The following is an 18,063-nucleotide window of genomic DNA, read 5'->3' as shown; positions in this document are numbered from 1 at the left end:
GGGAATGGGCTAAAGTTGCACCAGGGGTGTTTTAGGTTGGACGTTAGGAAGAACTTGTTTACCGAAAGGGTTGTGAGGCATTGGAATGGGCTGCCCAGGGAAGTGGTGGAGTCACCATCCCTGGAGGTCTTTAAAAGACGTTTAGATATAGAGCTTAGGGATATGGTTTAGTGGAGGACTGGTTAGTGTTAGGTCAGAGGTTGGACTCGGTGATCTTGGGGGTCTTTTCCAACCTAGACGATTCTGTGAGTCTGTTTGAAGGGGCAATATCACACCGACATTTCCAGCCAAAGGGAGCCGCCATACACCACTCTGTCTTCTTCACCTAGCAATATCTCAAGAATTTTATTCCCACTGATGTCTGCTTTCTCCACTACGTTTATTCCCAATGCTAGCCTGGCACGGGGCGTCCAAATTACTCCTTCATTTAACTCTATGAGCGACGAATACACCACTTCGCCGCTCCCTCCCGCCCCACCCAACGGCCCCGGGGCAGCCGCTGAGGGGCGGCCATTACGGGGCGGCCCCGCCCTCAGCGCAGGGAGGGGGGGGGGGGGGGGTGGCGTCGCCTCACAGCCCGCCCGCCGCCATTTTGGCTGCGGCCGCGTCGCTTCCGCTGCCGCCCAGTAAACAGGGGAAGAGGGAGGGGAGCGGCGGGACGGGGCGGACAGGCAGACAAACGGGCAAAAAGACAGACGGACGGACGGCGACGGCTGCCGTGGAGGGGCTCATGTGGCCGGAGCGGAGGCGCCAGCGCGGCCCGAGTCCCGGTTGAGGCGAGGCGAGGCGCAGCGGGGAGCCGCCAGGTGAAGGGGCGCGGGGAGGCGGGGGGCGGTGGAGCCCTGGTGCTCCTCGTCGTGACCCTCGCAAGTGGCCGTGATGCCCCCTCGGCGCCGCCCCGGGCGGGTGTTGGCAGCAGTTTGGGGTGTGGGGGTGTGAGGGGGCTGCCCCCTCTTCCCCTCCTCGGGCTGTTTCTAGAACAGCTTTGTGCCCGCTGTAAACAACGCGGGCAGCTCCGCTGGGCTGCCCCATAGCGAAGCGTGGCCAGCAGGGTACGGGCAGGCGTGCGCTGCCCACACCCCCTTTTATTATTTTATTTTTACTGCCGTCGTGCTCGTGCTCGGCGCTATAAACAACGCTCGGCGTGTGCGGTGCTCCTCCTCCCAGCCGGGGGCTGAGCAGGACCATACATACCACAGAGAAGATGTATAGCTAGTGTCGTGCCCAGCGCGGAGCTGAGATGTTATTCTAGGCCGAGAAATTCATTTGGGAAATCTGAACGAGTCGGGCATTGTGGTATCACACCTCTTTTTACCCTGATAGAGTTGGCAGGTTTCTTTCCTTCTGTCTTTTGTTTTGTTGCTCTTGTGTTTTCCTTTCTGTCAGTGTCTTTGCTTTAAAAAGCAAACTTGGTTACAGCAGTGATTTGGAAGGACAGGTTGGTGGTATCACCTGAGTATGCCAGAGAGAGTTAAAGATGGTTCAAACATTGAAGGAAGTGTTAAACAATCACTGTTTGAAAAATAAATCTGCTGATAATTAATACTAAGTAATTAGTATATGTTAATATGCTCATAAGGAATCCTGCATCAGTGTCTCCCTTCACTGAACATGTTTCTGGTGGTCTTAAATTCAAAATGGTTAAGTTCCTAGACTATCAGACACAAACAAAAGAGAACTGCTCAATTTTGTTTGCCTGTTCTTAGTGAACCTTTCTGCAACCTTTTTGATTCTCTTAATTGACTTTTTTTTTTAATAACTTTTTATGGCTCTGCTAACTTCTGTAGGGAAATGTGCTTCAATTCTGCACTTGTTCTACTGTTAGGCATGCTAAGAGGTTGAAACCAATTATGTTTTTTAAAATCTTTTGCAATACTTTAAATTCTACAACAAGAAAAAGACCAAACAGTCATCTAGGATTTAAAATCATTGTTTTTAGTCTTTAAGCTTTCTTTTTGATAAAGTTCCACGTGTGACTATTTTTCAAAATTCATCATTCTCTTCTGAATTTCAAAAGCATCCAAAAAGTCATTAGCAAAAAAACGTTCTCTGGAAATACCTTTTTCTATGCACTACTTTTTAATGACATCTTATTTTCTTGGAAGGTTGTGACCTAAAGACTGTCAAGCACAGTTCTATTGATGATTATTTTGTCTCAATTATTTTTTGTATGTAAAAACTACACCCTGCAACTTCACAAGTGGGTTTTGATCTGTGACCAGTGTATATTAATTACTTAGAACTCATCAAGGTTGGTCAGTGAGCTCCAGGGTGCAACTTTTAAGTTGGCTGTTGATGACTTGGTCCACTTCTGTCAGTCATGTCTCAGAGGTTCTGAGAAGAAGAGGTTCAGCTGAAAAATCACAGTTCTGTCAGTAGCGGTGAGTTCCTTGTCATTTCTTCTAGAAAAGTGCCAGATCTACTGCTTCTGTCTTTGAAAAGGTCACTTAGTAAATGGATTGTGAATGCAAATCAACTGTACTCTGTGCGCAAAATAGCCCCTAAATGTGGTAGGGGAGAAAATCCAGAGCTTGACCCCCTGGAGCTGTGATGAAATAGCATGCTAACTTGGAAAATGGTACATTTATATTAGCTTATCATCAAAAGATGAGGCAGGGTCTTTGTAAAACAAGACTTGGGGAGCTAAGTCTAATGCTCACCGCGTGTATTTTTTACACATAAAGAAGAAATGGAAATCAAATATTAGGCATGTGCCATCTCAGGTTTGGCAAGTGAGCAACTTGCATATGGCAGTTGCTCATTAGAAGCTAGTTGTTTTGAGTATGTTTAATGTAAAGTTTAAAAGAGTATTTCAGTTCAGACTAGCTTATTGCAGATAAATGCTAAGCATAGTGCGAAAATGTTATTGTAAACATAAACACGACAGGTCCCCAGTGGATTTGCTAAACTAATTAGCAGAATGATTAGATGCTTGTTTTGACTATTCTGCTTTCACAGTTCCAAAGTCCAGTTCCTTCAACTTTGTTAGATGCGGGTGATTGAAAGTGACTATATCCAGTTTTATTGCTTTCCATCTGTGTAGTGAAGATAGCAGCTTAGCCACGGAGCGCTCTCAGGTGGAAAGCTTGTTCTGCCACTGCAGTCATATTTTGCATAGGTTTGTAGTTGTGAACTGTGGATCACAGTAAGTCGTTCTCAGGAACCAAGAAGAGGTTTTCTTGCTCTTATGATGATGAAATATTATGATTGTCTGCAGTGCTGGTGGGATGAAAGAATCAAGAGAGAAATTGTGTTCATCAGTCTTCCATGACAGTATGTTCGGGTTTGATCACAGCGTTTTATAAATAGTCACAGACCCCAACTGATAGCTCACTATTGTCATGTGAGTAGGAGGCATGATTAAAGTATCTCAAAGATAGATGAAGAGATGCTGGCTTTGAGAAAATAAGCTGTGATTCATTGCATGATAAAACAGTATGATTTGTTGTATGGGTATCTAGGGTATTGCACTTTGTGTTAAAAAGACTTCTAAACTTTTGCTTGGTTGTAGTACATAGCAGGGAAAGTTAATTGTTCAGATGCCAAGCGAACTGGACAAGTGTCCTGGTTGTGGCTGGCATAAAACTTAACTTCTCCACCGTGGCTGGTATGGTGCTGTGTTTTGGATTTAGGAGAAAAGTAACACTGATGTTTTAGCTGCTGCAAAGCAGTGCTTGCACAGAGCCAGTGACTGTTCAGCTTCTCGCTGCCCTGCCATCGAGGAGGCTGGGGGTGCACCAGGAGCTGGGAGGGGACAGAACCAGGAGAGCTGGCCCAGGCTGGCCAAAGGGATGTCCCATACCATAGGACATCATGTGGAACAATGAAATTTGGTGGGTTAGGTAGGGGAGCTGCTCAGGGATGAACTGGGCATCAGTGGGCTGGTGGTGAGCTATTTGTCTTGTGCATCACTTGTGTGGTATTTTCTCCCCCATTTCTTATTAGGCTGTCCTTATCTCAATGCATCAGTTATCAGACTCTTTTTCTCCAAGTTCTTCTGCCCCCATCCTGTTCTAGGGTTAGCTGCCTGCAGGCTTAAACTGCAAGAACACATAATAGTCTTGCACCTGTAATCATACTTGACCACTAAATCAAAATTATTTCACTGTGTGTGAAGTGCATATTTATTGTTCAGAAATCATGGCAGGGTTGGAGGTGATTATACATATCAAGCCTGCACTGCCACCCTGGTTGTTTTAGGTTTTTAGGGACTTCAGTTGAATGTATAGTAGTTTAGTTTGAAGTCTCATTCATAGGCCTTAAGGACGTGTGCATCACGTTTGGGCTTTTAAAAATAAATGTCTGGATGCAAGTTCAGTTTTAAGCTGGTGTGTACAAAAGAACATGCTTTGATCAGTAATTGATGTTAAATTTCAAATGTGCATAGTGGTGTTTTTTCATATTAAATACATAAAGTTATGTATAACTTGTTTGAATGGGACTGCTAGGGAAGAAGTATATGCTACTGGGAATGAGGTAACCTTTTGCCTCAGATTTGCTTAACAATGTGATTTTGAAGAAAGTTTGCCTATTCTGTAATCTGTCTTTATTTTTTTTTGTGGGTTGGTCCTTCCAGACTGTTTATCGGAAGTCTTTCACAATCCCTATTTACTAATTGGCTGGAAAAACTAAAGCACGCATGTTCTTGATGAAATATGTTTTTTAAGGATATTGATTTAAAATACACACACTGAAGTAACCTCTTTACTTTTAAAAAAAAGAAAGCTATTTCTGTCTGTAAATAAAAATTAACTGGCCAGATACAATACCTGCTAACATGTATACATTCTTCCTCTTTTGCCTGCTCTTACCTGTCTTTTGCTTTCCACAATTTCAAATGTTATTTCTGGTAAATAGGAGTAGGGGAGCACTATGAATAATAACTGTTCACAAAGTAGTTTGGAAGAATGTCTCCATTCATGGGAAATTGAAGTGATAATCAACCAAAATGGTGAAACAAATTAGGTTCAAAGTGTTCTCAAACACAAAAGCAAAATGCTGAAAAGACAGTGCCTATATTGTAAATGGTTCGGTGGTGTTAGTGACTAGGAAAGTAATATTAAATTCACCTATCTAGGTGGTAGTATGATTTTTAGACTTGCATTTCAAATTCATTGCTACTTGTTTTTTTTCTTTACACAAAATCGTGGTTACAGAAAAGGTGCATCTTCACCTCCACAATTTTCTATAAATACTGTTCTTTTGAGCTGTCTTATACTTAGAAAACTTACAGAAATTTTCTTGTTCTTGCAGAATGAAACGAGGGAGGAAAACTGATGAGGCCAACAACAGTTCATCTGAACAGACAAGTGAGAAAGAATCCAAGAGACACAAGATCACAGATGAGAAAGCCATCGTCGCGCAGAGTCCTGACTGGGGTAACCTGCTCCAAGACATTATCCTGCAGGTATTCCAGTACCTGCCCCTTCTGGATCGTGCTCATGCATCGCAGGTCTGCCGAAGCTGGAACCAAGTGTTTCACATGCCTGATCTCTGGAGGTGTTTTGAGTTTGAACTGAACCAACCAGCCACGTCTTACCTGAGGGCTACGCATCCTGAACTGATCAAGCAAATAATAAAGAGGCATTCCAATCACTTGCAGTATGTAAGCTTCAAGGTAGTGTATTTTATAGGCTCTTTTAATACCTTTCTAAAAATATGTGTTAAACTTTGTTTTTTTTCCATTTTATTAAGATTGTTTCAAGGAAATGTACTCGAAACAGTTCTGATGATTCATCTAGATCAATATCAAAGCATGAGAAGTACTCCGTTAATATCAGTAGTTGAAGTACTGATATTGGCAAATAATGATTGACAGTTGCAATCAAAACATTTTGACACGCTGAAAGTTAAAGAACATCATTAAATGTTAGGAAAGGCTTATGACATGATCTTTGTGATTAGGATCCTCAGTTAAGAGGGAATATTGCAGCTCTCAGCCTGGAAGACCTAGTTCTCAGGCACTGCATGCTGAAGAAGTAAGTTCTCCAAATGGGTAGAGATGCATCTTCTAATTCATTATTTAGTTGAATATATTTTGGGAAACCAAACTTACAGCAGCAATTCTGACATTGCTTTTTTTTTCTTGAGGTATCTTAGCTGCTTAGAATTCTGCTTCAGCAAGCAGGCACCTGTAACTTCAGTATTGTTAGTAAGCAGTAAGCAACTGGTAAATTTACTACCAAATTGTATGGGATTGTCCACAGCATTTAATCAGCATGGCTGCCTTTCAGTAAACTGAAAAAAAGTGCATGGCCTTTGCTCAGGAGGGTATATCTGCTGATTGCGTTTGGCTGAGAAATACCATTTGGTCAGGACAACTTTGTTAACACCATGGAATTACTTTAAATGGATGAAAACTTCGAACATTGGCCTACAGACTCCTCTGTTCTAGAAGGGTGGTGGGAGACTGTAGTCATGGCTATGTATGGATCAGCTGTGTGGTAATTCCAGAAAAGAAGTGGTTTGTGCAGCAAGGTGGACATGCTGTTTACTTGTTTCTCAGATCTGGCAGGTTTAATGTAGGAAGAAGCATCAGTGTGGGTGGGTAGTTGAGGTACCTCTGCTGGATGATATGCATTGCAGCAGCTTGATACGATACTGGATGTAGACTGGTTATTCGCAGGTTTGCAGGTGTTCCTGTCTCTTTAACTTCTGTTCAAAGGGAAAATGAACATTCATCAGGTGTAGATTGATTGCTGATGAGGTAGCATGGCATATGGTAGACTTAAAGTTGATGTCCCTATCATGCTTTTTTACTCTTCGGGAGGACTATAAAGGTGTCATGAGTACTGTATTTAAGAGGGTATTCTGAAAGTGCATCTGAGCATTGGGAAAGTGCCACTGGAGGCATGTTAAGTGATTCAGCTGTGTAACAAAATGATAATTAAGTGGTGTTTTTTTTTCCAGGGTATCCATTTCATATCTGTTGTGGTGTTAACGATGAAGGTGTAGCTGTGTATGTTCAAATGATAATGTACTTGATTCTCCAGCAGCTCTATTATGAGCTGAGTCACCATAATGGAAGCGTCCTTTTCACACAGGGAAGGGTTGATAGAATTCCCACATATTGATAGGAAATACGGGGACAGGTTTTGGAGCCAAAAGAACCTTCACCTTTTTATTACTTGATGTCGACCGAATACCTTGGAACAGACTGCTCAGCTGACCGCTCACCATGCTAAGTTTTAGCAGAGGATTTAGGAGCGCAGTAAGTTGATAGCAAACTATCTTGGATTTTTGATACTTGATTTTTTTTCCTTTCAGCAGGAAAAAAAAATGAAGGACATTGGTTTAAAAAAATAACTCATTGAGATTTCAACATCACATTACAAAAGATTAAAAAAATAATAATAAAGTATAGCGACTCTTTTCCTAACAGTTGTGTTTTGATGCAGTATTTTCTGAATCAATGCATTTACTTTTGTTAAGGTGGACAGTAGCAAGGAATCTGCAGAAGCAGCTTGTGATATTTTATCACAGCTTGTGAACTGCTCTTTGAAAACACTTGGACTAATTTCAACAGCCCGGCCAAGCTTCATGGATTTACCAAAGGTATTTTAATGTGTGTTGTTTTTTTCTATGTAAAATATTGCAGTGGTTCGTGTAGTTTAATTGTAACTTAAAGACAAGATTTTTGTAAGAATGAATCTTTGGCAGGGATTTTTGGCAAAGAAAAATTAGTATTATTGGGCTCTACTAAAAAACTTCCATATTCTACTAAGATGGACATCTGAAGTTTCACTTGTTCTCTGCTTCATGTGAGAACTTGGTCCTGATTTTATTTTTCAAAGTATTCCTGTCTTTTGGCTTTGATGTAATAGTGGGTAATGTGTTGCAACTCAGGAGGCTAGAGGCCTTGTGTCTGTAAGTGTACTATGGAAGCAAACAATGTTTTCTTTCGGAAACAAAATCCAAGTGGTAGAGTTTCATCCCTGTGGGAATTAGACATTGATTTTTCTTTAGAAGGTGGTATGATCGTGACTTTTCAGTGCTTTATGGCACAATCAGGTGTTGAATTCTTAGTTAAGTGCACTATATTTCTGGTATCTTCTGTCAGATTTCTACCAAATATGTCTACCAAAAATAAGACTGCATTAGAAGGCTTCTAATCTAAAAGAAGAACCTTTTGTATGCAGTTCTGAGCAGGAATCCCTGCTAGTGAAATAGAAACATGCTATTGTGGAGAAGGAGAGTGGTTGTGGTAGCCTGGGCAGCTTGTTATATGCAAGAAGATCTTGGATGTCTGTCAGCCTCAATTCTAGAATCCAGTCGACATGGATGCGAAGAGGCAGTTAGAGCTAAGCTGTTAGCTGGATCACGGTGATGTCACTGCTGATGGCAACAAGGACAAGGAAGAGGTAGGGACAACCTCAGGAAAGGAAGTAGGATATAGGGTTTAAGCAAGGTTAACTACAGAAGGATTATCAATTATTATCCTTGGCAGTGATCGCAGCCACGTCACTTATGTACCTTGAATATGTATTTTTAATCCTTAATTTTCAGAAAGGTTTTTAAGATCTCTATTTTTTCTATTTTTTTCCTCTTTCAGTGTGCTTTGAGCTGTGACCTAAGAAAACCTAAACATCAGTGGGAAAAATTCAGACTTAATGTGTTCGTTAATGATACTTTGCTTAGCTTAGTATATTTTGTCGTTTGTTAATCTGAATGTCTGTCCATTTTCAACTGGAAGGATATGTTGTGGTCCTATTCAGCTTGCTGAATAAATATTTGTAGTCATTCATGGTGAGGTCTTCTGCAGCTTTGATTCTTTTAAAATACAGACTTTCTTGTTCTTAGTAAGTTTATATGTGGCCTTTTAAGAATGTTCAAAATAAGTCTAAATCAACTCTGGGCATAATTTGCCTTTTGATATTTACCACTCCAATAATTCTGTTGCTGGCAAATGCTGCCAGCAGTGATTCTTTTTTTATTTTCCTAGAATACTAATGAAGCTAAAGAATAGAATTGGACCAAGAATAAGTTCCTCTGGGAAGTCTTTATTAAAAGGCCCATTGGTTGAGAAGCAGCCAAAGATGAATAGATCTAAAAAATGGTTAACGTTATGTAATTTTTTTTATCAGACTGCATAGAAAGTCTGAACTACTTGGCATATTATCATTGTTGGCAGTCTTCTCATTTCAAATAGTATGATGTCTGATGAATATTTGTAAATCATGTTTAGCACTATTTTGCCTAAGCACATTCTACTTATATCTTCTAAACAGTCTGTAATATCAGAATCTCAGGACTGTGCTGTGGGCTGTGTGTGTGGCAATATTAGAGACATAAGATCATGAGTTTTTACATTTTTGCATATTATGTATCTTCTGTTAACTCCTCAAGCTACAGTTTTAGGCACCTGCCCTTTACAAACATGTTTGATTTTTTTTTTCTTTAACTTTCTATTTAGTGTTAGTCTTAGTAGATGGAGTTGCATTCTAAATAAAATAAAACACAATACTAGCATTCTTTGAATATAACGTAAAAATATTAATAAAGCACCTTTTCCTCTAAGTATGTTATGTGTATAATTAGTGTTGTGCACATGGGAGTGGTGTGTAAAGTCAAAATACCTAATGCTTCTGATTGGAACATTGTTTACATTTGCGTGAACTGACTTGCCCAGTTCATGTTAATTTGAAAATACTAATTCTTGCTCTAAATCTAATTGTCTGTGAGCTTTAGTAAAAAGCACGAACACATCACATAAAAGCGAATACTGTTGTCAAGCCTTCTCTCACTTAACTGTGTTCAGGATTGTGCATATGGATCAGTGGCACAGTGTGGAAATCAAAGTAAAAGTTTAGGACGCTTAGTGAAGTGCATGGAGGAAGTACTTGCTTGTAAATCTTGTAAGAAATCATGATTACAAGCTAGTTGCTCAATTCCTTCATACCAGCGATGATTTCTGTGAACACTTTCGTATCTGTTCCTTAGCCAATGTTTTTCAAGGCATTCTGGGGCTCTGTCTTTACTGGTGAGTTTAGGTCATTCCACAAAGATGCTCAGGAGCAACCTTCAATGTTGGACCAACATTAATTGCCAGTTAAGCAGCATCAATAATTGATTACCTGTTTCCTGGCTCTTGACCACCACAGTTGGCTTTCTAAGACGAGTAATTCCAAGCTTAAGTACTCTCTGTGCGTGGCAGCCAGGCAGTAGTGCTGTTTGGCTTTGGGCGCTTCTGAATAGTATGGGCTTGCCACGCTTGGCTGTTTGCATCTCACCGGGGCAGCATAACTCGCCACGGGGGACTTTCTGCTCTAGAAGATGCTACTTTAAAAGTGTGACTTGCAAGTTTTCCTTAAAATGAGAGCTTTTGTGCTCTCGCTTTGCTTGTGGCCTTCCATATGGCTTTAAGTTCATGCAGTGGATTGTTCTGGGTCAGGTTGTCAGTTTGTTTAATGTCAGACATTCTGATTTGTCAAATACTTGGCCTGATAACAAAAAATATTATGCTTTGTTTTACTCAAAATGTCTACTATTTTTGAGTAAAGTAATATCAGGTTAATAGAAGGCTCTCAGCAAATACTGCGAATAATAAAAGCCAGGATGATTGTGTACAGCATAAAGCCATTGAGATTTTTTTCAGATACCACTTTTTTTTTAACTTTTTTTTCCAGTCTCACTTCATTTCTGCGCTGACGGTGGTGTTTGTAAACTCCAAATCGCTCTCTTCACTAAAGATTGATGACACACCAGTAGATGATCCATCTCTCAAAGTGCTAGTGGCTAACAACAGTGACACGCTCAAGCTGTTGAAAATGAGCAGTTGTCCTCACGTTTCTCCAGCTGGTAAGCTACCATGTTTTGTTTACTAAAATGTACCCGTTCAGTTCTGTCTGAAAACTGGTAAACTCCTGGAAAAAAAAGGCATAGGGTGAGAGTGAGGCGGAATATGGTATCTACAGCAACTGTTACTAAATAGAATATTAGCTGATTGTCAATCCATCCATCCCACTGCTTCTCTCTGCAGGAGTCTTGCAGATTGACTGCTGAGCTAAGAATAAAATAGTGCATGCTCTGGACAAGCACATAACCTCTTGCAGAGGTTCAAAGAGCACATACTGACTTGCTAGTGCATTATTTCTGCAATGAGTATTTAAGTATTCCAGTATAATTAAGGTTTTTCAGGCTGAGTTCCTTTTCAGCAGTTAGTTGTGTACAGGTTCTGAGTGCTGAAGTGCCGTGGATTATGAAGATGCTGGTGCAGTCATTCTGGAAGAAAACAGTTTAATCTTTTGCTGGGGAGCATGTGCAGGCTGCATCAAAGACGGAGAGATTTGCTAGAACTGTACAGTTCTTCTGCCATTACCAATTATACTTAATTAGCGCTGTAAGTGCGTAGCGAGAATGAAATTAGCCAGTGTCAGAATGAAAAGGTTGAAGTTCATTGTTGAATGCCATATTTTGTTGATGTTCATAGGATTAATGTTTGTGGAAGGTTTATGCATTGCGCAGCAAGTGTAAGATTGCTGTCACAGCCCATCAACTTCACACTTCTGGTTTTCACTGAGAAATGGAAGAGGAATCATAAATAAGATGCTAACAACTTCATTAAATTCCTCTTCTGGGGATAGGTAGAAACTATGGTTACCATAGCTTGCTTCTTGCCAGTGTACCGCAACTGTAAATATTACATGTAAAATGTAGCAGCAGGACCCCTGGTATGGGGAAGGTGATACTGCAGAAAGGTCACAGCGTTGTAATGATGATAAACAAAACACGAACTTAATACTTTTGCCAGGTGTAGCTTGCAAACCAAAGCTTATGTCTGGTTTTGTAAAAAGTCCTGAGGATGCAGGTTGTTTTGCAGCAGGCTTGTCCAGCGGAGTGTTTACCAGCTTGTTAACTGGAATGTTATTTCCTTCAGAGCTTCATAGTTATAGATGGGGGTTGTTTAAATTAGCTTGAGTGACTGTTTTTTCCTGACTTAAAATGTCATTTGAGAATCTTTCTGTGCCTGAGGAGCACAGGAGCTATAACAATGTCTAGCCAGAAGAAGATGATCCAGCAGTAATTTGTAGCTAGGTGTGGGATATCATTCCCTTGAACTTGGATGCAAGAACAGCCTGGTGGTGTCAGCTCTACTAGACTGTGCTGGTTTGTGGCTATTGCTTGCGAGAAGGCTTTATGGAACATCTTACGCTTGGTAATTTGGGGGATGATGTGGGTCTGTAGAGTTGCTGGACTGGTATATGCCATTTGATCCATACCATGCAATGTTTTAAACTAAAGAGCAATGGGAAGGAATGGCTATGCCTGCTTAGGGAACGACAACAATTGTGTTCTCTGTTCCTTGAGTTGGAGTGAACAGAATGGGATCAGATGTGCACGTGACAAAACTGGAGTGCTAAGCAAATGGCAGAAGAATTTGATTGCTTAATCTAGGTTTGGGTGTGCCTTGAGGTGGAGAGAAAAAAGTAGAACAAAAGAAAGGAGCTGGTATGTGGGTAGTTGGCTTCTTAGCAAGCAGACTGCAAAAACAAGACTCTTGAAAGTGAGGAACTCTCTGCACAGAGACTTACCTGTATTTTTTTTTCTAATGGGAATATTTTAATTACCAGGCTGCTATAAATTGTGGAACAACTCTAATTGAGCCAAAAGAGTCATGAGTTATGCAAAAGCAGTTATTTGTAGATGCGCTTTAAATGTATAACGTGCCTTCAGATTGCAGTTTCAGGGTGAGGGGGAGATGTTCGGTACTAGACTAATTCATAAGAATGTTATTAGTGAAGGATGGAGAAGAGCAATGCAAGTAGTGCAAAGAGAGGTCCCACTACTGGTGGGGTAAAGGAAAAAGACTGATTTCAAGCTGCAAATCATTTCCAAAAAATGCTCTGAATAATCCCTAGCTTACTGTACAAAAACAGGACAGCATGTTTGGGATTGGTCTGGAGTATATAACGGCAGTGATGTATTTTTAATCTTTTGTCAGCGTACCCAGAATTTCTTTTCCTTGCAGTTTCCAACCTGAACTTTAGCTTCCCTGTAGGACTGCAGCAGTATCTTGTAAAAAAATAAAAAATAAAATAAAAAAATCTATTTTTAAATCCACATCTATGTGGTGTTACTTATTACTTGAAATACTGTCTATTGCAGTATAGTGGGAACTAAAAATATTTCTGTAAAGGCTGTATCTTTGCTTGGCTTCAGGGGTGGTAGAGTTGTATCTGAATGAAGAGCAGGAGAGAAGAATGGATGCAGTGGCCCAGTGGCCACATCAGCAATGTGGAGCACAGCAGAGGGTTTTTGATGCAGATCTGTGCAGTATGCTATCAAAGCAGTTTACTTCTTGGTGGCGTAAAGGTTGAGGCAGTGCTTTGGGATGTTGTGGGAACGTAGCACTTGCAGCACAGGCTCTAGGCAGGCCCTCCAGCTGGCCAACCATCTACACGGTGCCCTGCATGTGGAACTGACAGCGAAGGCAGATTTCATAGCCTGCACGTGATGTGGCTGTGCAATTCTAGACCATAAAGGATCACAGCAAGCTGAACCCCACTTCTTCCTTTTTTGGATTGCACTAGTCAATAACATACCTTTAAAGTTAACAGATGACTTTACAAAGGATGTAAAAGGGGTGAGTTTTTAGATGCTAAATCTGTAGCAAGTCGTTTCCTGAAACTAGTGATGAGAGGAGGCTTGTGAACCCTGCTACTTGAAATAATTCAAACAGCTTCAACAAACCAGCCTATTACAAAGCAGCGTGCCTGAGTATGCTTACATACCACAACTGTTTTTACAGGAAAGAGTTGCAATAGGAGTTGAATTAAAATTCTGTTTACCTAATTTTTTATTAATCTATCAATCTTTTTATGTTTGAAATGACAGCACTTGATGCACTTGGAGGAACTCTTGCAAATTCTCAGGCAGAAAATACCTACTTTTTATTTATTCATGCAATATTTTTACAATTTTCTTCAAATTTTTTAGGCTTGATATAGGCTTCTTGAATTTAATAACCATGTCTGTCTATAAAAAGACAGTTATTTTTCTTCCTGTTGCTCCACAGCCATAGTTGGTTGAGCTCAGTTTTTTCAGTTCCATGTTAGATGATGTGTCCTCACTTCTCTATTCATGGAAAGACCACATCCTGAATTTTGTGCTGTTGTCTGGGCCACGTGAAATGTAGGGGTCTATGCACTTCTTGTATCTGCAAATAGGATGAATGGAAACTTTATAGGCTGTATCAAAGCTTTTTTGTTAATGTCTGTTTCTTTCATGTTGGATTGATTCATTAAAGGGAGAGAGTTTGGGGAAAAAACAACACCACTGTTCTAGGAATACTGCTCCTAGTTCTTAGTGTTTTCCTTCTTGTGCTGTAGATTTTCCAAATTTCAAGATGCACGGTTTGTCAGTGTTTGCTCTTTCTAGCAGCAATGACTTCTCTATTTAATGAAAAGCAAACATTCTTTGCAAGTTTGCATTCCTCAGGTGACAGCTTCATTCTTGTCTGCTTGGTCAGCTACAGACGTGGACAGCAGTAGTCCCAGAGCAGGCTATGGAAGTAACTCTATGAATAAGCCCCTTTACAAGAATGAATTTGTATATATGTGGATTTATGACAGGGCAGATTGGAGTATGCTGTTTAGATTTGTCACACACAAAAATCAAATACAGAAAAGTATACAGTCTGTAGTGTATGTCTTTCTTTCCATGCACAAAGTTACAACACTCATGTGAGAAAAGATTTGTGTTCTGGTTGTCCAGTATGATTCTATTTTGATATGATGGCTTGATTGCATGTAGAAATGCCTGCTCTTTGCACCCTCGTGACACAAAGAAACTAATTCTTATGTTTCCTGTTCGTTTTTTTAATATATTTTACCTGCATAACGATGTTCTGTTTTGTCAGGTATCCTGTGTGTGGCTGACCAGTGTCATGGCTTACGTGAACTGGCGCTCAACTACCACCTGCTGAGCGATGAGCTGCTGCTCGCTCTGTCTTCTGAGAAACACGTCAGGTTGGAACACTTGCGCATTGATGTTGTCAGTGAAAACCCTGGGCAGACTCAGTTCCACACCATCCAGAAGAGCAGCTGGGATGCTTTCATCAAGCATTCTCCTAAAGTAAACTTAGTAATGTACTTCTTTTTGTACGAAGAAGAGTTCGACCCGTTCTTTCGCTACGAGACGCCCGTCACTCACCTTTACTTTGGGAGGTCAGTAAGCAAGGATGTGCTTGGCCGCGTTGGGATGACGTGCCCGCGGCTGGTGGAGCTGGTCGTGTGCGCCAATGGACTGCGGCCTCTGGATGAGGAGCTGATCCGTATTGCCGAGCGGTGCAAGTACCTGTCGGCTGTCGGCCTAGGGGAGTGTGAAGTCTCTTGCAGTGCCTTCGTCGAGTTTGTGAAGATGTGTGGCGGCCGTCTCTCTCAGCTTTCGATTATGGAGGAGGTTTTGATTCCTGACCAGAAATACAGCTTAGAGCAGATCCACTGGGAAGTTTCGAAGCATCTCGGAAGAGTCTGGTTCCCGGACATGATGCCCACATGGTAAAGTCCTTAAGAGACTTCAGGGCAGACGGAATAGCACCTTAAACCCAAGCTCATCATGTTGCAATTAACTGCAAGCTTACTTAATACTATGATTTATTACTGTAAGCCACTGCATTGTTTGATGGAAAATTACCATTTAAAAATTATTTATGAATTCCAGACTTAAAAATGGAAATCACAAATCTCTCAAACCCTTTTTCATTCAAACAAAATCTGTTTCAGATTTTTTTTCATCGATGGCTTAAATTTTTATGGAAAAAAAATGAAGCATTGAAATGTACCTGTGTACTATTAAGTCTCAATATTCCATCTTTTGATTTTTTATATGCTAATATTGAATGCAATTGGATTTGATCTAAAAGCAATGTGAATTGCATGCTCTGCAGACTATGGCAATTCTAAATCCAGTTACCTAGATGACAGGATTAAGATTATAGGGAAAATTCAGGAGGCCCTGAAATACACACATTCTTTTATGTAGGCGTTGTAAAAAGCAAGAGCAATACACAATATTGTAAGTTAGATAATTAAAATACTGAATTTGCTACCTTACTCAGCAGACTATTAGATCCATCTAAAATGTATTTAGAGTGCAAGCAAACAGTAGTGAGAGCTACCACAAGTGGTTTGCTTTTCATTTTTTCTTCTAGACGTTTTAATATAGTTTGCTTATGGGGTCTCAGATTCATGTCTAAACCTGTTTTAAGGTATTTTATGTCTAGCTCAGGAAGCGCAAGCATTCTGGGGAAAAATGTAGATACATTGTATTTAAAAACACAATGGAGTTAATGAGCTCTTCCTGCACATTAACCGGTTTTGCAGCATGAGTTTAGATGGAATGATGTACAGTTTATTAAGTGGACGCTGCGGTGTTTAGTGGGGTGACATGGATGTCGACAGTGTGAGACGAGAAAGGTGAAACTCTGGTGACCAAGAACCTTTTAACTAAAACCTAGATATATTGGTTGCTTTCACTTTGAGGAATAACGGTATTGTAATAATTGCTTAAGCTGTATAAATTAATTGTACACTGTAAATCTGTTTCAGAAATGTTTATGTATAAAGTGAATGTTTGATAGATGATCATTTTGTATACCTTCTAATTCAGCTAGTTCAATCATTTCATATTTAAAAACCTAAAAGCAGTAAACTTGATGTGAAGTAGAGCAATAGGCAAAAATTGTTTTGAATATTTGGTAAATGAATCTTTTTGTTTTAAATATTTGGTAAATCTTTTTTTAAAAAAAAAGTTTTAGTCTTAAATGGTGTAGGCAACATGCAGCCTGTGATCTGGGTGTGGCTTGTGACTTAATTTCTTACTGCCAACAGTTATGCTATTTGTTCCTCTACACTACTGATTGGTAACACTAAAGTATTGATGCGACTCACGGATGTGATTTTGAAAGGTGTGATGGGCCGTCAGCAAGGCAAAGCTTCTCCAGTTGTACTGAGCTTAGCTGGTGGCTTCTCCTTGTTTGAGCTGTACAGCTAATTCTGGGAATGAGTAGAATTGTAATGTCTGATTTCAGTAACGTTTATCCAAATGTAAAGTCCAACGGTAACACACTTATGAGCATATTTAAGTTCATAACTATGTTTTGAGCAAGCACTGCTCAGTGGACTGGATGTCTTTATAGGGGAGTTACGTTTCTGTAGAGCTGTGCGATTTAAAAATCACGTTTTATGAAATACACATTTTTGTATTAGAATTTGTTAATGTAATACTATAATTTGCTTTTATTTGTATAAAAGGTGTCAATATATATAGCCCGTGACATTAAAAAAACAAAAACAACGCCAAAACAAAGCTCAGTGTTCTTTATGTTCTAACTCTCAAAATTGCCTCTGTGGTGAAGTTGAGTAACATTAATAACCTGGGGAAGAGCGGAGTGTTTTCACTAAGTTGGCATACGAAGTGCTCTTATCTAGTAATACAGCAAAAATCTCTTTGGACCGTGGCTGCTCGTGTTCTGATGCTGGCAAGGTAGGTGATGAGTGGTCTGTGGCTTGCTGCTGTGGTAGTGGGAAAAAACAAAAAGCGAGACAGATAACCCAGATACCGCAACTTCCTCCTGCCAGGAACTCACATCTTTGAATTCCAGCCTTCGGCTTCTGATGGAGAGAAATCCATCAGATCCTGAGGCAGTGAGCATACCAGTGTTTGGAGGCTTTACATGCAAATGAACTGCTCACCCCTGCAAGGTAACTGGTGTCCTTTTCTGAGAAGGTGTCTGTTCTGCTGCATGAACTTCTGTACCAACACAAGACTTTCTGATGTGACACACTCAGTGTTCAAGAAAAAAAAAAAAAAGACACTTGAAGCAATATTCTGTCTCTTTGGTTTAAGGCTGGTTTGATGTATAAAAACTGCAAATTACAGCATCCTCAGCTCAACTAATCCAGCTATAAAACAAACTTCCTGGGCAAGTCTAAGTATTCTCAGGAAAAGCTGCAATGCTCCTTTTGTCTTGCGGTATTTTTATTTTGCTTTCTACATGTTGGAATAGTTAAATGAATGATTTAAAAAAATAAAATCCACAATGTAAGTTGTGACAGGAATATC

The 18,063-nt window shown here is 40.3% G+C and overlaps 1 protein-coding gene across 1 annotated transcript; it reads left to right on the top strand.

The window, feature by feature from the left end:
* Positions 1-573: 573 nt before the first annotated feature.
* Positions 574-17,307, top strand: FBXL3 (F-box and leucine rich repeat protein 3). The gene is made up of 5 exons (XM_068676536.1): positions 574-806; positions 5,254-5,617; positions 7,432-7,554; positions 10,626-10,797; positions 14,858-17,307. The coding sequence occupies exons 2-5, from the start codon at positions 5,255-5,257 to the stop codon at positions 15,499-15,501; spliced, it is 1,302 nt and encodes a 433-aa protein (XP_068532637.1). The 5' UTR covers positions 574-806; position 5,254; the 3' UTR covers positions 15,502-17,307.
* The last annotated feature ends 756 nt before the right edge of the window (positions 17,308-18,063 follow it).

Source organism: Anas acuta, chromosome 1 (genome assembly GCF_963932015.1).
Source record: "Anas acuta chromosome 1, bAnaAcu1.1, whole genome shotgun sequence".
In the NCBI taxonomy this organism is placed as follows: Eukaryota; Metazoa; Chordata; class Aves; order Anseriformes; family Anatidae; genus Anas; species Anas acuta.
This window is presented reverse-complemented; position numbering and strand designations above follow the sequence as displayed.